The 26,323-nt window shown below is 49.2% G+C and overlaps 10 protein-coding genes across 10 annotated transcripts; 5 read left to right on the top strand and 5 right to left on the bottom strand.

Moving 5' to 3' along the window:
* Positions 1–119: 119 nt before the first annotated feature.
* Positions 120–658, top strand: HIST2H4B (histone cluster 2, H4b). Its single transcript, NM_001037843.2, has one exon. The coding sequence runs from the start codon at positions 155–157 to the stop codon at positions 464–466; it is 312 nt and encodes a 103-aa protein (NP_001032932.1). The 5' UTR covers positions 120–154; the 3' UTR covers positions 467–658.
* Positions 659–1,314: 656 nt separating this feature from the next.
* HIST1H46 (histone cluster 1, H4-VI, germinal H4 (similar to human histone cluster 1, class H4 genes)) lies at positions 1,315–1,983 on the bottom strand. Its single transcript, NM_001037845.2, has one exon. The coding sequence runs from the start codon at positions 1,949–1,951 to the stop codon at positions 1,640–1,642; it is 312 nt and encodes a 103-aa protein (NP_001032934.1). The 5' UTR covers positions 1,952–1,983; the 3' UTR covers positions 1,315–1,639.
* Positions 1,984–7,817: 5,834 nt separating this feature from the next.
* LOC769852 (histone H3.2-like) lies at positions 7,818–8,316 on the bottom strand. The gene has a single exon (NM_001281480.2). The coding sequence runs from the start codon at positions 8,278–8,280 to the stop codon at positions 7,870–7,872; it is 411 nt and encodes a 136-aa protein (NP_001268409.1). The 5' UTR covers positions 8,281–8,316; the 3' UTR covers positions 7,818–7,869.
* A 766-nt stretch (positions 8,317–9,082) lies between these two features.
* On the bottom strand, positions 9,083–9,904 carry HIST1H2B8 (histone cluster 1, H2B-VIII). The gene has a single exon (NM_001031481.2). The coding sequence runs from the start codon at positions 9,863–9,865 to the stop codon at positions 9,485–9,487; it is 381 nt and encodes a 126-aa protein (NP_001026652.1). The 5' UTR covers positions 9,866–9,904; the 3' UTR covers positions 9,083–9,484.
* Positions 9,905–10,204: 300 nt separating this feature from the next.
* Positions 10,205–10,648, top strand: HISTH2A4L1 (histone H2A-IV-like 1). The gene has a single exon (NM_001281481.2). It carries the CDS (start codon positions 10,214–10,216, stop codon positions 10,601–10,603), a length of 390 nt encoding a protein of 129 aa, NP_001268410.1. The 5' UTR covers positions 10,205–10,213; the 3' UTR covers positions 10,604–10,648.
* Positions 10,649–17,916: 7,268 nt separating this feature from the next.
* On the top strand, positions 17,917–18,378 carry HIST1H46L2 (histone cluster 1, H4-IV, germinal H4-like 2). The gene has a single exon (NM_001281485.2). It carries the CDS (start codon positions 17,947–17,949, stop codon positions 18,256–18,258), a length of 312 nt encoding a protein of 103 aa, NP_001268414.1. The 5' UTR covers positions 17,917–17,946; the 3' UTR covers positions 18,259–18,378.
* A 611-nt stretch (positions 18,379–18,989) lies between these two features.
* LOC121110383 (histone H3) lies at positions 18,990–19,477 on the bottom strand. The gene has a single exon (XM_040668053.1). The coding sequence runs from the start codon at positions 19,448–19,450 to the stop codon at positions 19,040–19,042; it is 411 nt and encodes a 136-aa protein (XP_040523987.1). The 5' UTR covers positions 19,451–19,477; the 3' UTR covers positions 18,990–19,039.
* Positions 19,478–20,267: 790 nt separating this feature from the next.
* On the top strand, positions 20,268–20,734 carry HIST1H3H (histone cluster 1 H3 family member h). The gene is given in 1 exon segment (NM_001281509.3): positions 20,268–20,734. A coding segment is annotated over 1 exon segment (411 nt). The 5' UTR covers positions 20,268–20,275; the 3' UTR covers positions 20,687–20,734.
* A 721-nt stretch (positions 20,735–21,455) lies between these two features.
* HIST1H4D (histone cluster 1, H4d) lies at positions 21,456–22,018 on the bottom strand. Its single transcript, XM_425458.8, has one exon. The coding sequence runs from the start codon at positions 21,983–21,985 to the stop codon at positions 21,674–21,676; it is 312 nt and encodes a 103-aa protein (XP_425458.2). The 5' UTR covers positions 21,986–22,018; the 3' UTR covers positions 21,456–21,673.
* A 3,275-nt stretch (positions 22,019–25,293) lies between these two features.
* On the top strand, positions 25,294–26,222 carry LOC121106462 (histone H2B 1/2/3/4/6-like). Its single transcript, XM_040668214.2, has one exon. It carries the CDS (start codon positions 25,330–25,332, stop codon positions 25,708–25,710), a length of 381 nt encoding a protein of 126 aa, XP_040524148.2. The 5' UTR covers positions 25,294–25,329; the 3' UTR covers positions 25,711–26,222.
* The last annotated feature ends 101 nt before the right edge of the window (positions 26,223–26,323 follow it).

Genomic DNA, 26,323 nt, shown 5'->3' with positions numbered 1-26,323 from the left:
GCTGAGGCGCGCGGGTGGAAAAGGGCGGAGACTGCGGCCGAGCCCCGCCTCCCTCCGCCCGCCGCAGTTCTCAACCAGGTCGGCTCCCGCCCCATATAGCGCCACGCGGAGGAGTCCACGGCGCTGAGTGTGGTCTGCGGCGGGAGCGGCAGTCATGTCTGGCAGAGGCAAGGGCGGGAAGGGGCTCGGCAAGGGCGGCGCCAAGCGCCACCGCAAGGTGCTGCGCGACAACATCCAGGGCATCACCAAGCCGGCCATCCGCCGCCTGGCGCGGCGCGGCGGCGTCAAGCGCATCTCGGGGCTCATCTACGAGGAGACGCGCGGCGTGCTCAAGGTCTTCCTGGAGAACGTCATCCGCGACGCCGTCACCTACACCGAGCACGCCAAGAGGAAGACGGTCACGGCCATGGACGTGGTCTACGCGCTCAAGCGCCAGGGACGCACCCTCTACGGCTTCGGCGGCTAAACGCCCGTTGCGAACCTAACGCTGTTTAAACACCAAGGCTCTTTTCAGAGCCACCCACACATTCACAACGAGAGCTGTTTATTACTTGAGCATCGTTAATAAAAAAACAAGGTTTTGCTACTTTTTGTAAAGTACAATTTTTCTTATATATGCGGGGGGAAAAGAAAGCAATTACAGCCCTTTGTAAGAAAAGTTGGGGGCTCTGAAAAGAGCCGTTTGGGTTATAGTTTAGAACCTTCTTATTTTGAGCTGGTGTACTTGGTGACCGCCTTGGTGCCCTCGGAGACCGCGTGCTTGGCCAGCTCGCCGGGCAGCAGCAGCCGCACGGCCGTCTGGATCTCCCGCGACGTGATGGTCGAGCGCTTGTTGTAGTGCGCCAGGCGCGACGCCTCGCCGGCGATGCGCTCGAAGATGTCGTTGACGAACGAGTTCATGATGCTCATGGCTTTGGATGAGATGCCCGTGTCGGGGTGCACCTGCTTCAGCACCTTGTACACGTAGATCGAGTAGCTTTCTTTCCTCGCTCTCTTTCTTTTCTTGTCACCCTTTTTCTGGGTCTTAGTGACCGCCTTCTTCGAGCCTTTCTTGGGTGCTGGAGCGGATTTTGCCGGCTCAGGCATCCTTAAAAGTTTCTTTCCAAGCTCTTCACCGCAACTCAACAACACCGAAAATGGCGCCTGCCCCTCTATTTATAAGGGCGTTATGCAAATGAGAGGATTGTAATCGTTCTATTCCTATTGGAGTAAAAATTAGAAACGTAATTACAGACACTTCCGCTTGTTGCCGTCACAGTTTTCACAACGTATCTACACAACTATGCTCGATAGATAGCGCTAAATCAGTGCGACTTTAACTAGCAAAAATGTTTATTCATGTTCTTGAAATGTTTAATTCCAGAATTATTTAAAGTATTAGGTAAAAATCTTAAATCTTTAAACTGTGTTTAAAAATACATTTGCAGCTTTTAAGGTCCCTTGTACCTTCCTGATTACTTTTTTTTTACCACTTCATAATATGCTTAATATATAGTTGATAAGTAGTTGTGATTTTGAGGGCACTTTAATAACACCGTTTTCGCTAAAACATCAGTAATAAACAGCTCTCGTTGTGAATGTGTGGGTGGCTCTGAAAAGAGCCTTGGTGTTTAAACAGCGTTAGGTTCGCAACGGGCGTTTAGCCGCCGAAGCCGTAGAGGGTGCGTCCCTGGCGCTTGAGCGCGTAGACCACGTCCATGGCCGTGACCGTCTTCCTCTTGGCGTGCTCGGTGTAGGTGACGGCGTCGCGGATGACGTTCTCCAGGAAGACCTTGAGCACGCCGCGCGTCTCCTCGTAGATGAGCCCCGAGATGCGCTTGACGCCGCCGCGCCGCGCCAGGCGGCGGATGGCCGGCTTGGTGATGCCCTGGATGTTGTCGCGCAGCACCTTGCGGTGGCGCTTGGCGCCGCCCTTGCCGAGCCCCTTCCCGCCCTTGCCTCTGCCAGACATGACTGCCGCTCCCGCTGCAGACCACACTCAGCGCCTTGGACTCCTCCGCGTGGCGCTATATGGGGCGGGAGCCGACCTGGTTGAGAACTGCGGCGGGCGGAGGGAGGCGGGGCTCGGCCGCAGTCTCCGCCCTTTTCCACCCGCGCGCCTCAGCGAGCGCTTCCCGCGGGCGGGCGGCAGCGGGGCGGCGAGGTTGTGTTTCTCCAAGGTGCTGCCCCCGGGGCGTGCCTTCGGCTTTGCCTGTCGCCGGCGAGGGCCAGCTCGGCTTGAGCTCCCTCCCGGTTCCTTCCCTTCCCGTTTCCTCCCCACTCCCTGTGAGGGTGATGATTCTAGGACGGATCCTGGGCTCCGCGGGGGGCTGCTGCGGGAGTCGCGTGTCGGGGTTCGGCGCTCCCGGCCTCAGTCCGTTCCCCGCGTTTGCTGCCCCGGGGTCTGCGGCAAAATTCGGCCAATCCGAGGTCGCGCACTGCGCTGCCGCTCCGCCCCTGATCGTTCTCCCCGGTTTCCGTTGTGCTTTGGACGCCTCACGTTGTGCTTTAAGAACGCGTGTCAATGCTTTTCTGGGAAGAATTCTCTCTCAGATTCATTAATCTGTGCCAGCTCGTTCCTATTCGCCCCCCGGCTTCTTCTTGTCAGTAAATCCTATGTGTTTCTTAAGAGACCGAGGGAAAGAAATCCTTAGCCACACGTAGAAGGCTCTTTTTCTTTTAAAAATGTTCTGCAAGTTTCCTTCGTGTGGATTGGGACGCGATAGGTATTTTCTCGATCATATAACACGGATTTATATACCTGTCACACTTTTTCCTGTACGTGGTCGCTGCGAGTAAAGCAGAGCGCCTCCAGAACCCACCCCAGAGAGAAGGGATCGCAGTGTGAGCGGAGCCGTTCCTCGCAGGGCTGTTAACTGCTGGGGACGCGAGAGCCCCGTGCTGCTCTCTGCTCCTTAACACGTGAGGGGAGGAAGAGAATTTTCAGAACGTTATCACACCCGTCCTTTATCTCCTCGCTAAACATTTGCTGATTAATATGGTAACGCTGTTTATTTTTCGTGGTTAGCAATAAAATACAGGAGTGTGTCCTAATTTTACTGACTTTGATGGGTAAGGATGACTTATAGAAAATAATGAACTTTACTGCCCAACACAGAAAAACTTCATCTCATTGTAGGACCACAATAATGGGATTTGAGGGAAGAATTTGGGGTGTAGTTGATGGTCTTCAACTATACATATATGTAGTCCAATTGTTCAAAAAATATATCTCCCACAGAGTCTGTAAAGATATTTATACAACTTTCCCCCTTCCACATTGCCAAATGAGTGGAATGAGATATACGAAGCCATCCATAACAGCGATGGATTCATGCAGCAGCTATGGAAATGTACCTCAGAAAAGAGAGAGGGTAAGAGATCACCTCCTCCACAGCAGCAAACACCTGGAGTCGCTCCTGGGTGGATCTCGAGGAGCTGTGTGAGCTCTGCAAGCTCTGCTGTACCCATCTGGGGGACAGAGGTGGGGTCTGAGCTGCACCAGAGTTCTGCAGACATATCAGGACAGTGCTGTGAGTTGGGGGACAGTTTAAACTGTACTGTCAATTAAGTTTCTGATAAACTGTAACTATTAAATGTTATTTATGATGTGGTTTAAAAGACAAAAAAAAAAAGGGGGGGGGGGGGGGGGGAGGGGAGGGGGAAGAAGAAGAAAGAAAGAAAAGCGAGAGGGGGAGCAGATAGATATGAAGTAGCAGCAGCTGGAAGTACTCCAGCCCTCCAAATACAATGTATTCTCAAATATCTCTTCTGTGGTCTCAGTGCTATTCCCCGGGCCATCCAACTTCATAAAGTTTATTAACAGCACAACTTTCTATTCAGGCAAAGAATAAATATTCCAGAATTATAGAATCATAAAATCATTGGGTTGGAAAAGATGTCTCGGGTCATCTCATCCAACCATCAGCCCATCCCCACCAACAGTGTGCCACGTCAACACCTTTCTGGAACACCTCTGGGGACGGTGACTCCACCACCTCCCTGAGCAGCCTTTGCCACTGCAGCACTGCTCTTTCCAAGAATAAATTGTTCCTCATATCCAACCTGAACCTCCCCGGGTGCACCTTAAAGTCATTCCGTCTGCTCCTTTCACTGTCACCTGGGAAAAGAGGCTGACCCCCTCCTCGCCACAACCTCCTTTCAGGTTGTTGTAGAGAGCAATAAGGTCTCCCCTGAGCCTCCTATTCTCCAGACTGAACAATCACAGTTCCAGCATTGCATGCAGAGATGTTTTGTCTGGTGAGGCTTCTGTTCCATGCTGTCTTGCACTGAGATTATCACAGTAGTCTCAGAGAGAAAAAACACTGATGTCCCACTCATTTCTTTTGGCACCTGTGTAATCATCTCTCATAGACTTCTAAAACCATCTCTGCAGGGACTGGAAAGGAAAAAGTTCACGTAAATGAGCATAATTTATTTTCTGGAAATGTTGTCTTCCTTATGAACAAAACACAAATTATATTCTGGAAGCCTGCTCAGAACTGATGGGAAGATCAAAACTGGCACAATGAAGAAAAATAGCATTCAGTTTCAAACAGCATCGCGTGCTGATTAGTGGAAAGAAAATATATATATATATATATATATACACACACACACACGTATGTCATATCTGTGCTATAATATATGGAAACACACTCTAGAACTGCACTTTTTGTTTGAAGCTCAGCACTTACTGAGAGCTATCTCCGGTGTTTGCTGGAACAATTCCCTCCTTAAATGGCCCGTAGCATGAAGCTACTGCAGAACAGCATTTTGTGCAGCTCTGCTGGATGTGAGTGCTGTGCTCAGGATAACATGCAAAAATGCAGAGAGAACAAGGTGCTCATAACTGTCTCGAACATGACAAGGGGCAGGTATGCAAAGGTGTTGGAATGCCCTCAAAGATGTATAAAACTGGGTTAGGATAAAGTGTAAAGAAAGCAGAGAACAGCACATATGGTGGCCTTATCAACTTGTTGGATGTTTTGTCTGTATTTCATCTGCAGGTGTACATCAGCACATTCAGCACAGACTTAGCCCAGCACATAGCTAAACAAACCAGCCTGTATTACACCTCTTCAATATTTGTACATCTACAGTCTACAAAAGATGCTTCCATTCAGCTGAAATCACTTCTGACTCTTTGGAGAGAAAAAGATACCACCCTCTACACTAATTCTACATTACAATGCTCAATTTAAATGGGGGGTGGGGGGAGGAAAAAGAAACACTTTTCATATGGAAAAAGATTTTGGTTAGAGCTTTTTCTAAACTACTAAACACCTGAAGTAGGGCTGATTCAAATATATATAAGTATATGTGTATATATATATATATACGCACATGTGTATATATGCATACATATACATATATACACACGTATATATGTGTATATTTATATACATGTATGTATATATATATATTATATAAAAGCTATTTTGATCGGAGCTTATGCATTTCTGATGAAAGTGTAAAAAATCCACCAGGACCTCAGTGGTGATGCTGCCCATTGGACTGATTTATCCCAGCAGTCATTTGATTCAGACCATAACAACAGTGCTCTGGATCACTTACAGAGGGTGGCACAACAGCCAGGATTTGTCTCAGCCAAATATTGCACTGAGCAGATCTATTTTTTTTTTCCTACCTTTGTCTGATCTGGGATTTCAGTTACTGCTCTTTTACAGCTAAGTGAATCAACATCACATGCAAGCTGACGGGATTCATCATTTATGTAAGGAGGAAAGAGCAAAGCCCACTTGAGATTTGCAGTCAGTCTGCTGTGATTGCTGGTATCACCACTGCAGTTGTTACAGGCTTCAAATTCCATGCAGTAAATTCTTCCTGACTACCGGTCTGATTCTCTGTAACGAGCTCTGACACATTATCATCATCAGTGCCCTCCTGTGTTAAATACCGGACCTTCTTCGGGCCCAGGCATTGCAAATTCAGGGATCATATGATTTTACTCTTCCTGCAAAACCCTTGCATGGCTGCTTCCTTCTCAACTGCTCAAGTGTTCTTTTTATTATTGTTATTATTTAGAAATGTAGCTCTCAAAGTTGGACTCAAAGTAATCCTGACCAATAAAACCCAGCTTCCCTTCTCCTCAAACATGCAAAAGTACAAAGAAAAAATAAACAAACATCATTTTTATCCAAACTGGTGTGAAAATGTAAATAATTTACGCAGCTTCTACAATGTACTCAGCATCCATTACAGATTACACTGTTTGCCATGATTGGGTCTCACCATGGAATTTAGTGTAAATATATTCTGACAAAGAGATTTTGGTAACTAATGGATCCCTCGGTGCAACAGAGAGAAACAGGAAATTCGCTGTGTTTTGCTGCAGCTCATTTCTACAAGCACGACAGTAATCATCCACAGCAAAATTAAAACCAACATATATCAATCTGTTCTGAAAGCACAGCTCTTATGTCAGTGCGTTTTGGGGTGGGAATCATAGAACTGCCTATGAACTGATCAAGTGTTGCAAAGTGTTATTCTGAGATCTACGCCACAACCCCTCCCCTCCCCTCCCAGGTTACTGCGCTGAGAGTAAAAGAAAATGGCTGAAAGGAAGGAAAAAAAAACAGGAGAGAAAATGGAGCACGAAGGAATGCGATTGGTCAGATTTTGCTGCAGAGCCCACAGTTCCTGAAGCAGAGGAAGGAATATTCCCTGAAACAGAACGTAGCAGTAATTACACAGAAGGAAAAAAAAAGAATCACAAAACAAAACAAAAAACCCACCACAAAACCCGTGATATACTGCACGAGGCCTTGAAAAAAATATCTTTTCCCTCCAAGCAATCCTCCCTGTCTGTGTTCATCCACAGAAGTGAGAGCTGCATCTCACCCACTCCCACGCAGCACTGCAGAACCCATTCGCTGAGGCAGAGCGGGCGCTCCCTGCATTACATGGACATAAGGAGGGCTGTGCTGCATTGAGCAAGCGATACGGGATGCAACAGGAGATTGGAAATGGGTTAGGAAATGGTGTTTGGGGTAACGGGTGTAGGACTTTTGGGTAGGATGGGAAGGAGTCGCAAAGCAGAGCGGCAGAAACCCCGTTACCCATATAGGTGTACAGGAATCGTTGGGCACAACGCTCTGCCAGGAAATGTTGCATTGGTTTCAGACGTAAACTAAAAGCCCTTAAGTACGGCTGGCGACTGACAAGAGGGACTTGCTTACAAGAGGAATGTTCAGCCCATGTGTGATGAAGCACCCATGCAAGAAAGGGCAGCTATAGAGACTAAACTTCATGCTACTTCACCATTAAAGGCCTAAATAAAGCAAATAAACAAACAAAATGAGACACTTTTTAGCCGTGGGATTAATAAATTCAAAGTAACCCTTTCAGCAGGAGAAAATAAAAGCTACAGAATAACATGGACAATGAGCTACACTTACCTCGTAACACTGCAGTGGAGGAAGGAAACATTCAGTGAATACAGAATTGCATTTATACATTCACCACCGCTTTCAGTAACACTACTACATGAAGGAACACTGGCTTATGGAACTGAGGCAGTTTTGCTTACAGCTTATCAAAGCCCTCAAAAACCTTTTCCACTGGTACCAGAAAAGCTAGTCTGCTAATTAGATCTATAAAAGTGAGTTTTTCTTATTAATGAACCCTTCCCCTGTCACTAACAAAGCAGTACTTAATCAACACAAACATCTCTCTCAATCTCCCCAAAACATGGCAATGCTTCCCTTGGCACTTACCTTAGAACCCGGCCAACAAAAGGCTACCTGCAACACGTGCAGTAGTAAACCCTCAAAAGATTAAGAGTTTACAGCTCTTTTTAGTGGCCCTGTGGCGGCTCTTAAAAGAGCCTTTGGGTTTTCGGTAGTCAAAGATTCTCCTGCCAGGAGCTCAGGCGCGCTCCCCGCGGATGCGGCGGGCGAGCTGGATGTCCTTGGGCATGATGGTGACGCGCTTGGCGTGGATGGCGCACAGGTTGGTGTCCTCGAAGAGCCCCACCAGGTAGGCCTCGCTCGCCTCCTGCAGCGCCATGACGGCCGAGCTCTGGAAGCGCAGGTCGGTCTTGAAGTCCTGCGCGATCTCGCGCACCAGGCGCTGGAAGGGCAGCTTGCGGATCAGCAGCTCCGTGGACTTCTGGTAGCGCCGGATCTCGCGCAGCGCCACCGTGCCGGGCCGGTAGCGGTGCGGCTTCTTCACGCCGCCCGTGGCCGGCGCGCTCTTGCGGGCCGCCTTGGTGGCCAGCTGCTTGCGGGGCGCCTTCCCGCCCGTCGACTTACGCGCCGTCTGCTTCGTACGCGCCATTCTAGGGAAGCAGCCCCTTAGCAGTGAGGAAGGAAACTATGCAGGAGGCACCGCGAGATCCCGTATTTATAGACAAGGGCGCGCACTGATTGGCTGGCGCGGAGGCGGCCACCCCATTGGACAGCGGCGAGGATTTGAAAAGCCCGCGCTCCTCGGGAGGTAACGGCGCCTTCCCGCTCTGCAGTCCCGGCCCCTCCGGAGGCAGCACCGCCCCCGGTTCGTGCCCTTCCCCCTCCCCCCCCCCTGCGGCGGAGCGCTCATGGAGCGCGGCACGATCACAGCTTTCCATCAACAGAGCAGAACACGGCCATCTGTCCCGCAGCCAGGATGTCAGCGCCTGCGTGAAAGGCTCTTCCTAAAACCAGCCTTCTCCCTATCGCTCGCATTTCATAACCCACTCACACTCGCTTTTTCTCTTAAATATAAATTCACCTTTTTTTTTGTTGTTGTTAAGCACATCTCTCACTCAGTGTGTGCACCAGACTAATGAATTCCTCTGTCCCCAGCGGAGCTTCTGTTATATTATTTAGACGGGAAAGCAAACTACGCCACATGTGTTATGAAACCCTTTGGCTCATTTAAGTAATACTTTACCCAGTACCATCTGTACAGCTCTATGTAGGTGATGATAAATGTGGAACATCACTGTCTTGCAGAAGTCACAGATGAGCACAGTGCTGTCCCCATGGAGACCCAAAGCACACAACCGCTCCATTACCCATGGCCAGGTCCCAGGGAAAGGGTGGTGGTGCTTAGCAGGGACGTCATTAGGAATGATGTGAATGCGGCAGATAGGGCTGTCTGTAGCTGTAACAAAGGCTCCTTTATTTCAAAGCAGGAAAACAACATCCATGTGTATGTACCTCTATTTGCTTAAAATTCAGAATTGAAAAGACTGTCAGATGAATGCTTACTAGGCTTAGAAATTTGATTTGAGTATCATAAAGTATTTACAAATTTCTCCTACTCGGTTCCTTGATGTTACATAAAACACCACCAGAAACATTCAGAGTTCTTTTAACATGTGAAGCAAAAGCAGTAAGCCTTTTTTTCCCATCTTTAACCAGATCGACCTACTCTGAAAACCAAAGACAGTATGAAATAGCACCACTCACCAACACGCATCTGTGAACCACTCTTTTACTGAAAGTGTGGGTGGCTCTGAAAAGAGCCTTTGGGTTAAAATCGAGTAATCCGCACCGCTCTACTTGGAGCTGGTGTACTTGGTGACCGCCTTGGTGCCCTCGGAGACCGCGTGCTTGGCCAGCTCGCCGGGCAGCAGCAGCCGCACGGCCGTCTGGATCTCCCGCGACGTGATGGTCGAGCGCTTGTTGTAGTGCGCCAGGCGCGACGCCTCGCCGGCGATGCGCTCGAAGATGTCGTTGACGAACGAGTTCATGATGCCCATGGCCTTGGACGAGATGCCCGTGTCGGGGTGCACCTGCTTCAGCACCTTGTACACGTAGATCGAGTAGCTCTCTTTCCTCGTCTTTCTACGTTTCTTGTCGCCCTTCTTTTGGGTCTTAGTGACCGCCTTCTTGGAGCCCTTCTTAGGGGCAGGAGCCGACTTCGCTGGTTCTGGCATCGCGCACGCCCGCTACTGCCTGTACCGCAGGATCGACGCAGGTACAATGGCGCCGCCGCCTGTACTTATAGAGGCGGTATGCAAATTAGGAGACTCGAGGTCGTTCCTCCCCATTGGACATCTTCGGACCGTGACGTCAAAATCACTCGCGCTGTTCAATTGGTCGGTATTCTACGGCTGTTCCCATTGGTTAACCCCGCAATCTCCGTCTCCGCCAATCAAAAGTGCCGCACGACCCCAGCAGGAAGGGATAAAAGGGCGGTGCTCAGTTACTGCTGGATTCTTTCGAGTCTTCTGGCCTTCAGTCTGTCTTCTCGATTGTTTTTTGGCTGACTTGCAGGCGAAGTGATGTCGGGCCGCGGGAAGCAGGGCGGGAAGGCGCGCGCCAAGGCCAAGTCGCGCTCGTCGCGGGCCGGGCTGCAGTTCCCCGTGGGCCGCGTGCACCGGCTGCTGCGCAAGGGCAACTACGCGGAGCGGGTGGGCGCCGGCGCCCCGGTGTACCTGGCGGCCGTGCTGGAGTACCTGACGGCCGAGATCCTGGAGCTGGCGGGCAACGCGGCCCGCGACAACAAGAAGACGCGCATCATCCCCCGCCACCTGCAGCTGGCCATCCGCAACGACGAGGAGCTCAACAAGCTGCTGGGCAAGGTGACCATCGCGCAGGGCGGGGTGCTGCCCAACATCCAGGCCGTGCTGCTGCCCAAGAAGACCGACAGCCACAAGGCCAAGGCCAAGTGAAGCGCTAAAAGCAAACAACCCAAAGGCTCTTTTCAGAGCCACCCACACTTTCCCAAAAAGAGCAGGAACACGTCAGTGTAAATACCAGCTTTGCTGTTTCTTTGGAAACTGATTCTATAACTAGAATCTTATTTATAGTGTTTACCAAGTGCCAAGTTCTCGTTATTAATAACACAGGTCTGTTCTGCTTGGAAGCTGCAGTTAACTTTTGCTGATAATCAACTAGAGTAAAAACACCGAAGTGCAGCCGCTATCGGTCACCCCCCGTCCCTCCCGCTGCAGGACGCTCGGAAGCAGCCGGACAGGAGGCGCGCCCCCGCCGTGCGACGCCAAAGAGTCAAAGTCCCGCCCCTCTCCGGTGGCGGCCAATCGGAGCGGAGCGCGCGGGTTTTGAACCGCCGCGGAGATGGCGCGCATCTCGTTTGGGTCCGCGCGGAAAACGCTTCCTGGTGCCTGGCGGGCGGGGTGTTGTTTTCCTGCCTCTTGAATCTCCTCGTCTGCTCGGGTTTTGTGGTTTTGTGGGTTTTTTTCTTTTTTTTGCGGTTTTTTTTTTTTCTGTTTTCCTTGCATTTCCTGCAACAGTGCCCAACGTGTATATTTCTCCCCTAGGACACTCTCCCACCCGTAGCACAAGTGTGTTTCTAAAGTACAGCATGGGCTGCTCGAGTGGTAATGGGCACAAAAACATTGAGGTAACGGTGGATCACGGTGGATGTGCTGCCGTGCACTTTCCCTCGCTGCATAAGTTTCTATGCACTTTAGGGGCTTTTCATACACCACTCTGAACTGGACACTGTTGGCTGGCTGTCTTTTCTTATGATACTATGGGTGGCTGTTACAGGTTCTGCTAGGGTTTTCTGCAAGTCTTCTGCTCCATTACATTTCTGCTTGGCCACTTTGAGCCTTGCAGCCATCCCATGTTCTGTGCCCATAGGAGGGGCTATCTGGAGACTGCTGCTCATTGGGGCTGGGGGTCTCTTTTATCAGAAGGTGCCTCCCAAGGAATAGGGCAAGGAAAGCGGCTGCTGTGCCTCTCCCCCAGGAGCACCTCTGTGCTGTGGTTTCTTAACATAATCTCTGTCATCTTCACTACATCTACTTCTGTAAGGTCAGGGTTATTCACCACCTGATGTGTTGTTCTCAGACTTACAGCCATCTTTCTGCCTTGAGCTGATACATGAAAAGAGCCTGGCTTCCTTTCATGTGTTGTTGCTTTCCATGCCACAAATACAGCATTTTCATGGCATTTAAAAAAGATTATTTATTTAAGCATCCTGGTTTTGGCCAAAACAGTCTTAATAGCACACCAGTGTTTTGGTTGTTGCTGAGTGGCAGGAGCGTGCCCAGGTCCAAACATATTTCTACATATTAAACATTTTTCTACATAAAAGAGGAAATCATTGATTTGAGAACAGTGCGTTGTCCACAGGGGTTGGTAGTCATGGAACAACAAAAGCATTTCATGTCACAGACACAGCTGATCTTTTGACCTTTTAGTCCACATAAAATAAATCCTTTTGTTCAAAAGTTCTCATTTAGGTGACGCTGTCTCTCAGACTGCTCAGAGAATTATTCAACCTGTTGTTGCATCAATCCCTCTATTTACTTCATAGATCTTCGTCTTCCTCCATAAAGACGATAAGTGAAATGATGTCAAAAAAAGAATCTACACTCAGTTACATAAACATTTCCCAGAATGCAGACAAAAAAAAAAAAAAAGAGAGAGAGAGAAAAAAAACAGTGAAGTAGTGAAGGAATATTCACATTTAGATTAAGTATCACAGTGACAATAGTGTATAGAGTATATATATACGACTAGTCTTTTCCTCCAGAAAGATGCACACTTTTATTGAAAATGTTGCTTGGTTACCCTGTAATAGGACCCCTCTGGAGAGCATAAAGGTATTTTCCAAATTCCTATGCTACTAAGCAGTCTTCCATGGTCTGGAATGAAGGTATGATTTTTTTTCTACTGCCTTTCAGGAGAAGTTCCTTTGGGTTGTGGTATTTACCAAGTATGTAAGTGAGATCATTTGCCTAATTTAAATATGTGTATGCATATATTTATGTATAGAGAGAGATAGAATGAATGCTCTGTTGTTGAGAGCAACTCTACTACACTGAGTTAAACTTATTTGACACTGTGACTGTGTGATATTTTATACAATGGATAAATGCTCAGTGACCTTTTCACAGGTTGCTCTCAAACCCCTTCACATAAATATCGATTTCCTTTTCCTCTAACACCTTTCTGTAAGTAAAAATATAACCAATTAGAAATATTTTCAAATCTGGTGTAATGCGGATAAACTTTCTGGATAATTTCATCAGTACATCCCTGTTCATGTTCCTTTGAAAGCCAACTCCTTGGACACTGAAGGAGATGAAAACACTTGTTTGTAATATTACCAATAATACTGCTGTAGATTTCCCTCAGGTATGTAGTGCACGATCAAGTTAGACATCGGGAGGCATGAAAGAAAATCACATGACTCCATTCATACAGCCTCAGAGGCTGAGATGCCCACATTCAGGCAATATGAATGGAGAGGTGAAAGCCAATCGCTTCACGGCTGTACAAATGCAGCAGAAGCTCTGCATTGGTAGGGAAAACAAATAAATAAATAATTTAAAAAAGCTCTGTGTATGCAGTAGTAACAAAAACGCTGATTGATGTAAAATGCAGCTGATTCATTGTGTCTCTTTCTTTACTGCTCGCATCTCGGAAAAATTCTCTCTGAATACTTCCAGTGCTGCTGGGACCGACTGTCAGTGTTACTTAATCTACAGTTTCTCTATGTTGTAGCTAATGTGTGGGACAAACAGCAGAAGAGCAGTCAGGGTTATCACTTTTCCCTGTTACTAAATATTGTTTTCATACTGTGGCCTCCGCAGCTGGGAATGAACAACAGCGCCAGCTGCCTGATGAACTGCTTCTGCAAAGAGCCTGCTCTCATCAAAGCATTTCTCCTTTGTTCTTTCTTTACTAGAAAACCTGATGCCTGACTGCACACTAGATCTTCAAGACCATGCATTGGATGGCAGCTGATAGCACCAGAGACCAACCTGGAAGTCTGAAAGTAATGATAATGCCTTAACCTCAGTGCTAGGAAGCGTTCACCGTTATGCAAGCAGCTGCATTCTTCAGGAGTCATCTCTGTAGAGGGGAGAGATGGAGCCACCCTCACCTTTTTGCTCATCACCTTCAGCTCTTCATTTGGAAAAAGTGGAGACAGAATTCCATCAAAGAGGCACAGAACACACGGTGCAACTATTATAATGGTGCTGCAATGGTACAGAGATACAGCATCCTCTGCTGTGCACTCTGTTCCTCCTCTGCTGATTCTCGACAGCGAGTTTCATTGAAGTGCTTCTGGAGCATTGAAGAAACAGATTACTTAGCTATACATTTATGGTTTGCAAGTGTGACAAAATGTTTTCATTATATTTGACCTGTAGGTTGCACTGAAGGTGAAAGATAGCCGCATTATGCATCTGAAGGATCAGTTACCAGGGAGGGGTGGGAGGACAGACAGCGAAAGCTACAGTCTAAAGAAGCTGAAAATATTTTTGTTCAGTAACCTCCAAAGCACCTCAAGTTTGGAGAGCCCAAGATGTGAATGCTGTAAAGGTCATGCAGAGAAACAAGGAATCAGACTCTTCTGCAGGGTCTGCAAGGGGAAATGGTTTCAAACTAACAGAGGAAAGGTTTCGATTGGATAGGAGAAAAAGGGTTGCTTTTTTTTTTTACAGTCAGGGTGTTGAGGCAGTGGCACAGGTTGCCCAGAGAGGTGGTGGGTGTCCCATCCCTGGAGACACCCAAGGTCAGGCTGGGGGGGCTCTGAGCACCCTGATTGAGCTGTAGTGACCCTGTTCATTGCTGGGAAGTTGGATCAGATGGCCTTTAAGAGTCCCTTCCAACTCAGTGTTTCTATGAACTGTGTCCTTGTGTCTGTGTGGGCAGTGAAGTTCACACAACTTGCTGGTTCCAGACACCTGCTGTTTTTGTTAAGGCTGCCAACTGCTGTAGGACTTTACAGCTACATTGGAGCAGTTCTTGGGCTTTTTAAAATGGAGAGAATTCCAACAGCAATTGTCATATTAGATTTGAGCACGTGTTTTGAATCCAAGAAACATAAAGTTTGGAAAAGAACCCTGAGATCATAATGCAGTCCCTAAAGAACTATAAAGACAGACCAGCACAGAGAGACTCTAGTGAGGCTTATAAAGATCTACCATAGATGGATCACATAATTCTTGTGGTAGAAGCTGCTGTGATCCACGTGGCATTAGAATTTCCACTTTTCACCTGAAGGGAAATTAATTAGAATGTAGCAGTGGTGTTTTTCAGCACACAGTTTCAGGTAGAGCCCAAAGGCAAATTCTCACCTGAGAAGAAGTGCTGTTGTGCACCTGGACAGACAACCAGACCCATAGGGAGCAGTCAGTCCAGGTGCCAGGCCCACCAGGATTCTGCACCTGAATGAGAACAGAAACAGGGGCTGAGCTGACAAAACCTCAGACTAACAGAAGCCTAGGCGACTACTGAGTTCCCAGGTTCAGCATGTAGGATTCTCTTTTATACTGAGGGGTAACCACCAGCCTTGCCTGCAGACCCGTTTCATGAAAGATGACCTGTGCACAGGTGGAGTTTGATGGCCTGTGTGGAGACTGACATCTTTGATTCTCCACTGAGATTCAGAGCATTAATTTTTTTGTTTACTCCTTTAATTGACATAGCTATTGTTTATTTGCATGCAGTAAGATATTTTGCAGGTGTTTTTCATCACCGTTATTGTTACTTCATGGAAAAGTTCATCTCCACGTTTACCTGGTCCTCCAGATTTCATGTGATTATACTTTAAGAACATTCACATTTCCCTGGGAAGGTGCTGTAGTCTTTATCTCTTTCCTTGGCAGATTTATTAGGAAAGCACTATAGCACATTTATCACAAGCTTCTGCCTTAGCACAAGGCACATCCATCATCTCCAGACTGCAGATCTTCTATAGCAGTTATCTTGGTTGATTAAAAACAGCAACCCGTTACAAAGACTGTGTAAGTTGGTTCTAATTCTCCAAAGAAACTGAAAAGACGTATGAGGAAAGATCTCCTAAGAGATCCTCACCTCCTTGAAGAAAACACCTAAACAAGTTTCCTCGGAACCTCAAAGCAGGTCTGCGGAAAGAAAACAAGTCTTGAATTTCACCTCATTTTAAGTCTCCTCCTTGAAATGTTGGCTGTCACATGGGAAGGTTAGGAGGAAAAGAACAGCACTCATCATCATTCCCACTCCCTCCCAGCTAATGGGAAAAGATGCAAGTAGGGAATTATTCCCCTCCTTTTGGTTTGATTTTAGCCATGTTGAGGCGTGTCCTAACGCATCAGTAGCGTACACGTTTATATTCTGAAACTACAGCTGGCAGTGAAAGAAAGACACGGCGCACACACATCACCCTGAAGTACGAACAGGAAACTTTATGTCAGTTGGTGTGGAAAGATACAGTTGGGTAAACAAAACATGAATTTCCAAAAAATGGGAAAGACAAAAATGCTTCTCCTCAAGTTGTTCAAGCACAGCAGCATAATACAGCAACCTGTTGTACATCCCTACACGATGCTATCATACCTGCACAGATTGTTTAAAACTGATTGCAACAAAAATGTATGCATTAGTAGTCGAATTATTGTTTGTTTTTGTTGATTGTTGTAGGTCAAGGGAGAATTTTGTTGTTAGCAGTCTGGTTCTTCAGTTGGGCTGTCACACTCAAGATGTGGACAAGGATAAGAAGTTGGCAATTTAAGGAAATTTGACACTGAGAAAAAAAACCCACAAAATTAAGCAAGGGTTAAATTTCCTGGAAAAAAAAAATACACAAAATAAATGTTGAGAAGAGAGAGGAGAGAAAAGGATTCTAATGAACCAAACAGAAGTATGAAACTGATGCTAAAGGAGATTTCAACCATTTGTCAAAGAAGCATTCAGCCACACTGGGTATGAAAAGCAGGTAGGGCGGGTTGCAATGCAGAATACATATTGCCACTAACTCAAACCAAGTGTAGGAAAACGTTTACCTGGAAACTCTGTAAGAATAACATCTAAATCAGTCGAAGTTTTTAGGTTAATGAAAGCAAAACTATGAAAAAGGTGTGCAAAGAGAAACAGACAACTCAGTCATGATTGAAAGGAATGATACCACATGAGATGGGAAAAACATTTTCAGCAGTCCTGAAGAACAGAAAATGCCTTCTGTGTCTGGACAAGCGTAGGGAGAAACACACTGATCGCGAGCAGGGAGAAGTATACGATATGAAATAGTGAGAGGAGTGGTAGGTGAGGAACGATACCCTCAACACAGAAACATTATGAAGCTTTCTGTTGTACTGCATTCATTCTGTAAACAGCAAATGAGGGAGAAAACATATGTATTAATACTTCTTCCTCAAAACCTTCTCAAACTTTGTAAATCCATTTATTAAGCAGGATTAAGTTTACTAGTAGGTAAACTATATAATAACACATGTAACTTTCCAAACTTAATGGAAATCCCAGATAAAGAAACCTACGGGAAGTTACAAAAAACTATTCAGTTTCATGCAATATAATTTAACAAAGCGGACACGATTTTATGCCTTTTCAGAACGCTCTTACAGTAGAATTTGAAAACGTGGGAAGCAGCGACAGCCCTGGCAGCGTCCAATATACAGTTAAGTTCAAAAGACAGGGATGAAAAACGACAAAGAATGAAATGCAAATACAATAAATCAATGGAAAAGCACGGAGCAATTACCAAGGAAAAAACGTTAATGATGAAGCAGTATTACGGCAGCGGGGACCCATGAGAGGAAAAAAAAAAAAAAAACGGGATGGAGCACCTTTGTGCGAGCGCCGCGAAATGGCGGCGGCGGAGCTCCGGATGGGGGAGGTGGGAGCGGCGCTCCGGCCCCGCCGCCGCCGCCATTGGTTGGCATTTGCTGCAGAGCCGCAGCCGCCGGCGGCCCGCTCCCACAACGGCACCGGGCGCCGCCACAACGGCGACGGGAAGCCGGGCGGCGTACGGCGGGGCAGGAGCGGGAAACGGAGGCGGGCAGCAGCGACGCGGGGCCGTAAAAGCGTCACCGCAACGCGCAGAGACGGCCAGAAGCCATAACCGCGCCGCCCGCGGACGCGGCGCGACGCGGCGCAGCGCCCGCCCTCCTCCCGGGACCGGGGAAAAGAGCGGAGAAGGCCCCGCCCGCGCCCCGCCCCGCCGCAGTCCTCAACCAGGTCGGACCGCCGGCAATATAGCGGCGGGCTGCCGGCCGTTCCCGCCACAGCTGCTGAGGAAGGTCGCGGTGTGATCATGTCTGGCAGAGGCAAGGGCGGGAAGGGGCTCGGCAAGGGCGGCGCCAAGCGCCACCGCAAGGTGCTGCGCGACAACATCCAGGGCATCACCAAGCCGGCCATCCGCCGCCTGGCGCGGCGCGGCGGCGTCAAGCGCATCTCGGGGCTCATCTACGAGGAGACGCGCGGCGTGCTCAAGGTCTTCCTGGAGAACGTCATCCGCGACGCCGTCACCTACACCGAGCACGCCAAGAGGAAGACGGTCACGGCCATGGACGTGGTCTACGCGCTCAAGCGCCAGGGACGCACTCTCTACGGCTTCGGCGGCTAAAGTTCTCTGATGTTAGACTTCGCTCTTACAACAACCCAAAGGCTCTTTTCAGAGCCACCCACGCTGTCAAGGGAAGAGCCTTTATCACTGTTGATTATGCAATAACAATCTTTCACTTAATTGCTGTCGAAGTTTTTCTTGCCATACATCCGGGTAACACCCATTAAGCTCCTTAGTAATTATATACTCAGGAAAAGCAGCGGGGAACCACTAGTAGGGAAGGAATTTAACAGCCATCCAGGGGAACGCAGAAAACCAGGACCTTGGCGACAGGCGCTGCTGAGAACAGTCTCAGCCAGCACAGCCTTAGGCGGGAGGGCTCATAAAATGGCGCCTTCCCCCCCCCCATCTCTTCAGGTCCTTTTCGTGCGCCGGGGGAAATGAAGCAGGGAGGCGTACCAATGCACGCAGCGCCCCAGGGAAAGGGGAGGGGCAGGTCTGTGAGGACTCCGTTCAGATGGTTACCCCACCCTCCCCCCCTGCTGAGAATGGAGCCTCTGCAGGCATTGCCCAACCCTGAACATTCCTTCCCCGTCACGGACCCTTTAAGATCGTGAACCTCGCGAACACCGCCTTTATGAGGGAACTCCAAAAAACTACAGCTTGGAATTTTAAGCCTCCCCCAACTTCTGTTTCTCAATAATCTGCTCCACCGAGTACCATAAGGAATACTCGGCAGAACCTGCACACTCGCTGCCAGCACAGCGATACAGCTCTCCCCAGTGGCAACGTGGTGGCTCTTAAAAGAGCCTTTGGGTTTGGCAGTGAAGGCGCAGCAGCCTCAGGCACGCTCCCCGCGGATGCGGCGGGCGAGCTGGATGTCCTTGGGCATGATGGTGACGCGCTTGGCGTGGATGGCGCACAGGTTGGTGTCCTCGAAGAGCCCCACCAGGTAGGCCTCGCTCGCCTCCTGCAGCGCCATGACGGCCGAGCTCTGGAAGCGCAGGTCGGTCTTGAAGTCCTGCGCGATCTCGCGCACCAGGCGCTGGAAGGGCAGCTTGCGGATCAGCAGCTCCGTGGACTTCTGGTAGCGCCGGATCTCGCGCAGCGCCACCGTGCCGGGCCGGTAGCGGTGCGGCTTCTTCACGCCGCCCGTGGCCGGCGCGCTCTTGCGGGCCGCCTTGGTGGCCAGCTGCTTGCGGGGCGCCTTCCCGCCCGTCGACTTACGCGCCGTCTGCTTCGTACGCGCCATTCGCAGAACTGCTCTGCAACCGAAAGTAGGCGGTCTCGTTGCACGGCTCTTATTTATAGTAGATGAAACCCCGCCCATTCGCCTCTGATTGGTCAATAAATCAATGAATTTAATTGGCTAACTCTAAGCCTTCTGCCTGTCCCAGGTTGCAAAGAAGCTTGTAAGTTTTTTAGCACATCAAAAAACATTTTCAATTTTTTTTTCCCGCTATGTACTCTTTTGATTTGTTGTGGCGTTATAATGTCGGCGATATTTGTTTCCGGAAATGCAGACTCGTGTGAAAGTTTTAAGTTTGAAGTGAAAACAAAACATTTGACTTTTCAGGAAATGCTTCCCTGAACTCAATGTAACATCAGAGAGCAAGGCAGTTCGTGCTCTCCTTCTCGAAAACAAACCAGAAAAACCAATCGTGGGGGTACAATAAGGCTTATACTTGATTGATGACTAAAAACAAAACAAAAAAGCATCATGTAAGCTTGTTTTCACTGCTTGCTAGTATCTGGCTTCTTCTCCAGGTTAAATGAGGTGTGTGAAAATGCGATTTATTGCTGAAAGAAGACAATGAGGGAAGACAACTAGATAAAAAGAAGAAAGGCTTTATGAATCCGTAGCAAACCGAGAAGAGAAACGCTGGGGTTTAACTATTAAAGAGCAGCAGTAGGGACAGCAGGAGATTAACGCTGGTTTTTCAAATTGGACCAATAATATTCGTCCTTTCTTCAGCCAATGGCAATGCAGCGTTCGGTATAAAACCGAGTCAGGGAACGGCGCCACCTCAGACGTGGTTTACGGGCTCTTTGTGTAGTTGTAGGGGAAGGCTGTGTGATGGCGCGTACGAAGCAGACGGCGCGTAAGTCGACGGGCGGGAAGGCGCCCCGCAAGCAGCTGGCCACCAAGGCGGCCCGCAAGAGCGCGCCGGCCACGGGCGGCGTGAAGAAGCCGCACCGCTACCGGCCCGGCACGGTGGCGCTGCGCGAGATCCGGCGCTACCAGAAGTCCACGGAGCTGCTGATCCGCAAGCTGCCCTTCCAGCGCCTGGTGCGCGAGATCGCGCAGGACTTCAAGACCGACCTGCGCTTCCAGAGCTCGGCCGTCATGGCGCTGCAGGAGGCGAGCGAGGCCTACCTGGTGGGGCTCTTCGAGGACACCAACCTGTGCGCCATCCACGCCAAGCGCGTCACCATCATGCCCAAGGACATCCAGCTCGCCCGCCGCATCCGCGGGGAGCGTGCCTGAGGCTGCTGCGCCTTCACTGCCAAACCCAAAGGCTCTTTTAAGAGCCACCACGTTGCCACTGGGGAGAGCTGTATCGCTGTGCTGGCAGCGAGTGTGTGGGTTCTGCCGGGTACTCCTTATGGTACTCCCGGTGGAACAGATTATTGAGAAACAGAAATTGGGGGAGGTGTTGAGTTCCAAGCTGCGTTTTTTTGCCCGCCCACAACTATTGTGTGATAGCTCTGTTACTGTCTGAAGGTGCCAGAGCAGTGTGCTGAGGGGGATGTGGACGGGGCCGGATAATTGTGTGCGGAGCCGTAGCCTTAAGGAATGTAGGGGGGGAGGGTAGTCAGTTGGAGTGGGCCCTCCCCTTTCCGCTGTACGTGGAGCGCCACGAAGCGCTTACAGCCGTTTCTTCCCGCGCTCGCAACGGCGCTGATAAGAGAAGTGCTGCGACTTCGTGAGCCTCCCGACTGAGGCTGCACTTTGCAGCCGCTGGCTGAGACGTGGCTCTCAGAACAGAGCACCTGTCGTCAGTGCCCTGGTTTCCTTTCGTCACGGTCAACTACGCTTTCGGACCTAGGGGTGGCCATTGGCGGGAGAGGAAAAAGGACGGGGCTGGAGCCGCCTGTTTTTCCCTCGACACTCCCCCCGCCCCCCCACGAACCGCCTCAGCGGGTGACATTCTACAGCTGTTCCCTAATGCTTTTTCAGGCGTAATAAAGGCACCTCCCCCTCTAAGCAACGCCTTCTTCGTTATATGCAGGAAACAGAATGAAGACAATGAAGATTGCATGCTGAACTATCTCTGCTTTTCCTCGGTATTTAATTACGAAGGAACTTAACGGGTGTTGCCCGAATATACGGTAAGAAAAATTTCTACACCAATTAAGTGGAAGATTGTTATTGCATAATCAACAGTGATAAAGGCTCTTCCCTTGACAGCGTGGGTGGCTCTGAAAAGAGCCTTTGGGTTGTTGTAAGAGCGAAGTCTAACGTCAGAGAACTTTAGCCGCCGAAGCCGTAGAGGGTGCGTCCCTGGCGCTTGAGCGCGTAGACCACGTCCATGGCCGTGACCGTCTTCCTCTTGGCGTGCTCGGTGTAGGTGACGGCGTCGCGGATGACGTTCTCCAGGAAGACCTTGAGCACGCCGCGCGTCTCCTCGTAGATGAGCCCTGAGATGCGCTTGACGCCGCCGCGCCGCGCCAGGCGGCGGATGGCCGGCTTGGTGATGCCCTGGATGTTGTCGCGCAGCACCTTGCGGTGGCGCTTGGCGCCGCCCTTGCCGAGCCCCTTCCCGCCCTTGCCTCTGCCAGACATGATCACACCGCGATCTTCCTCAGCAGCTGTGGCGGGAACGGCCGGCAGCCCGCCCCTATATTGCCGGCGGTCCGACCTGGTTGAGGACTGCGGCGGGGCGGGGCGCGGGCGGGGTCTTCTCCGCTCTTTTCCCCGGTCCCGGGAGGAGGGCGGGCGCTGCGCTGCGCCGCGTCGCGCCGCGTCCGCGGGCGGCGCGGTTATGGCTTCTGGCCGTCTCTGCGCGTTGCGGTGACGCTTTTACGGCTCCGCGTCGCTGCTGCCCGCCTCCGTTTCCCGCTCCTGTCCCGCCGTACGCCGCCCGGCTTCCCGTCGCCGTTGTGGCGGCGCCCGGTGCCGTTGTGGGAGCGGGCCGCCGGCGGCTGCGGCTCTGCAGCAAATGCCAACCAATGGCGGCGGCGGCGGGGCCGGAGCGCCGCTCCCACCTCCCCCATCCGGAGCTCCGCCGCCGCCATTTCGCGGCGCTCGCACAAAGGCCCCGCTCGGGGGGTTGTGACGGCGCTCAGGAAAGTCTGTCGTTGTTAGGGAAGGCGCAGCTACATTATGTCATTATGTCCATGTCTTTCATTTATTTTCTGTTTTTTTTCCTATTTTTCGTTTTTGTTGGTGGGTGCCCACTCTTTTGGGGAGGGGAGATGGGGTTAAATCCATTGTCTCTGCCTTATCTTTGTCTCACTGAATGATCCCGGGGCTTTGTTTACAGGACTGGTGTGCTGATGAAGGCACTGCTTTGGGTCCCAGTATACACACCCATGAAAGTCAGTAGGTTGTTGCGTGTCCTTTTAAGAATGTAGCATTGCCTACTTTCATGTCTACACTGTTCAATAGCTGCGTTCTATTGATCCACAGCCTCCCAAATTATCCCTTCTGTGATTATTTTTTATTTCTTTAGGTTTTAATCTGCACTTTTTTAAAACACCATTTTAATGAATTTTATCAGCTTACTCAGTTTTTCAGATCTAAAGTGAGTTAACAAGGTATTCCTCTTCAACGTCTACTTATTCTGTAACAGTTCCTAGGACATCTTGGTCCTTTTCTTTGTATTTCAAAGTGAAAATGCACTCATCTAAACAAAATCAAGTTCAGAAACCAGGTGTGGGTGATGGAGCTAGGCTTGTTCACCCCAGAGAAGAGAAGGCACCAGGGTGACTTTATTGCAGCCTTCCAAAACTTAAAAGGAGCTTATAAGCAGAAAGTAGATCAACTTATTTATATGGGTAGATGGAGATAAGACAAGGGAGGATGGCTTTAAACTGAAAGAGAGGAGATTTAGATTAGGTGTTGGGGGAATTTTTTACTCTGGGGGTGGTGAGGCGCTGGCACAGCTGCCCAGAGAGATGTGGGTGCCCCATCAGTGGAGGTTCAAGGCCAGGTTGGATGGAGCCCTGGGCAGCCTGAGCTGGTGGGGGGCAGCCCTGCCCACAGCACGGGGTAGGATGGGGTGGGCTTTGAGTTCTCCTTCAACCTAAGCCTTTCTATGATATATCTCCAACAATTCTCGCTGCACTTAAGTCTTTTTTGTCTCTACTCGTTGTAAATTAACGGGCTCTGTATGTTTGATTGTTTTTTCAGGAACTCTTGGCCTTGGGAAGGCTAACTCTAATTCCAAGATGATGTTCAGGTGTGTGACTTCCCCTCCCTCCCCTCCAGCAGACATGCAGTCCTCCAGCATTCCTGGTCAAAGATGCTGCAGAATGCAGGACAACTGAAATCCGGATAATAGTCCCAAATCTCATGATACCTGCGTTTTTTGTGGGGAGGAAATAGACACTGACAGAACTGTATTTCTGACTTCAGACCACAGAATAAGAGTATTTTTCAGCAGCATTTGTGCAGAGCTCTCTCCTGCTATTCCACCCCTAGCACTCCCACAGCGTATAATTGTCTGTGAAGGCACAGCCACGTTTGCACTGCAGAGGAGGACTTCACAGATATTCAGAGAGCTGCCACTGCCTGGCAGAGTGGATCTCAGTGCTTTTCTGCATGATTTTTATGCCAAAAGAAAGACATAAATGTGGGGGGTTCGGTATCCAGATGGGCCACAGCGTGAAAAGGTAATAGTTTTGTTGTGATTTTAGCAGTTTAATCCTTTTCAACTCCATTGAGGTATGCCAGATGGGTTTCTTCTGTAGGCCTGTGCCAACTATCTCATGCGATACCCAGAAATTCCAGACTTTGAATGGCCTTAGAGGTTGCAAAAGAAAAGGGCATTATTGTAGCACTGTTATGAACTGTGTTGTAGTCCTAGCTCCAAAAATTACCAGAAGTTACTTGTAAGTACATTATAACATCCTAATGTACTGAAGTTCAGTCTATCATTAAAATTTATGATGTTTGTACAAAACAATTTCAAGAGAAAACATAAATGTGTCTTTTCTGTGAATACAGGGTACAACTCTAGTGCATAACGCTTTCTCTATCATCACATACGTGTGTGTGTAGGTGTGTATGTGTGTGTGTGTATATATATATATATATATATAAGCACATCAGAATTCTATACACCACAGAATCACTTCAGTCAGTCTAAACAATTGTATTTTCCTCATGGGTAGTGAAACCACTTCAGCAAGAACAGAGCTTGATTTTCTGATTCATGCTGAATTCAAAACTCAGTTGTAAGTCCAGGTTTAGTTTCATTAGTAATAATTTCTTTGTCTTAGAAATAAATTAATCCAATATTTGTTACAGTTTAAAAAAAAAAATCAATGTTCTTTCAATTTGCTGATTAAATCATTTATCAGTTACTAAATCATTTATCAATTAAATCAATTAAAGAGCTTTCATCCAATTTCATGCTCTGGAAGCCAAGCCATACAGGTCATGAGAGCTTATTTAAAACACTTAACAAAGACGACCATTCCAAAGCCAGTATACTTACTTACAGTATACAACTCAGGTTGTATTTGTGGTTGTTAGGAGCGTAGGCTATCACATAAGTATTCAGGTATATCTTTTCCCCCATCAAAATGAAAAAGGTGGAGAAAACTCTGTGAGCTCTCTCCGGGCGTTTTGTTTTGTTTTTCTTGTAGATTGCTGTCTGTATCTACAACCCCCGGGCTGCGCCTACACCGCCGCCGGTGGAGGCCGAGCTTTGCGGCTGAGCTGAGATTGAAAGAGCTCACAGGGATTGGTCGGTGGGATTTGAATTGTTATCCAGTAGCAGCGAGGGATTTGTGATGGACCAATTACAGAGCCGTTCGTATCGAGCGACACGTCACGGACTCTGTTATCCAATCAGAGAGCAGATACAGAAGGCACTCGATTTGCATACTGCCCCTATAAATAGGCGAGCAGTGCTCGCAGCCGGCACTCCGCTGCGCCGAAGGGATCGTGGAGAGTTCGACATGCCTGAGCCGGCCAAGTCCGCACCCGCCCCCAAGAAGGGCTCCAAGAAGGCGGTCACCAAGACCCAGAAGAAGGGCGACAAGAAGCGCAAGAAGAGCCGCAAGGAGAGCTACTCGATCTACGTGTACAAGGTGCTGAAGCAGGTGCACCCCGACACGGGCATCTCGTCCAAGGCCATGGGCATCATGAACTCGTTCGTCAACGACATCTTCGAGCGCATCGCCGGCGAGGCGTCGCGCCTGGCGCACTACAACAAGCGCTCGACCATCACGTCGCGGGAGATCCAGACGGCCGTGCGGCTGCTGCTGCCCGGCGAGCTGGCCAAGCACGCGGTCTCCGAGGGCACCAAGGCGGTCACCAAGTACACCAGCTCCAAGTAGAGCGGTGCGGATTACTCGATTTTAACCCAAAGGCTCTTTTCAGAGCCACCATTTGTTCTAATAAAAGGGCTGTATTACTTTTTTTCTTTTTTTCCTGAGGGGTATAGCGTGGGTTAACTGAGTGAAATGGAAGCGAGTGCCTGAGGTATGTATATAATTGCTTAACTTCGCAGTTCGGAGGTCTCCGTTCCGAGTTAATTGAGCAGTAGCAACTCCCGGAGTTAACTGGGTTGGTCGGTAGCCGTGCTATTACTGCAGCACGGTACCCACGGCTCCAGCAGGCGCTGTGCTGCTCTCTGCTGTCAGGACTCCGTCGGGAAGGTGAGTGCTTCGTTTTGGTATTGATTCTTGTGATAAATGTTTTGCTAGGAATATTCTTACTCTACAAGTCTATTCCAAGTAGAAAATCCGCATTACTGTGAAGAAGTTCGCGTTACGTACATCGTAACAGCTCACCCGTAAAGAATAATTTTATTTGTCCCTGTTTCATTATAATAAACGGATAGAAAGCAGTCCCTGAGGCCACGCAGTTTCGTACCAGCGCGTCCTTTTTCCCTTTCCCCTGTCGCGCCCTCCATCATCGGACGGGGAAGGACCGCGCACCGTTTCTCCG

This window comes from Gallus gallus, chromosome 1 (genome assembly GCF_016699485.2).
Source record: "Gallus gallus isolate bGalGal1 chromosome 1, bGalGal1.mat.broiler.GRCg7b, whole genome shotgun sequence".
Taxonomy (NCBI): domain Eukaryota; kingdom Metazoa; phylum Chordata; class Aves; order Galliformes; family Phasianidae; genus Gallus; species Gallus gallus.
The sequence above is the reverse complement of the archived record's forward strand: the minus strand, read 5'-3'. Positions and strand labels throughout refer to the sequence as shown.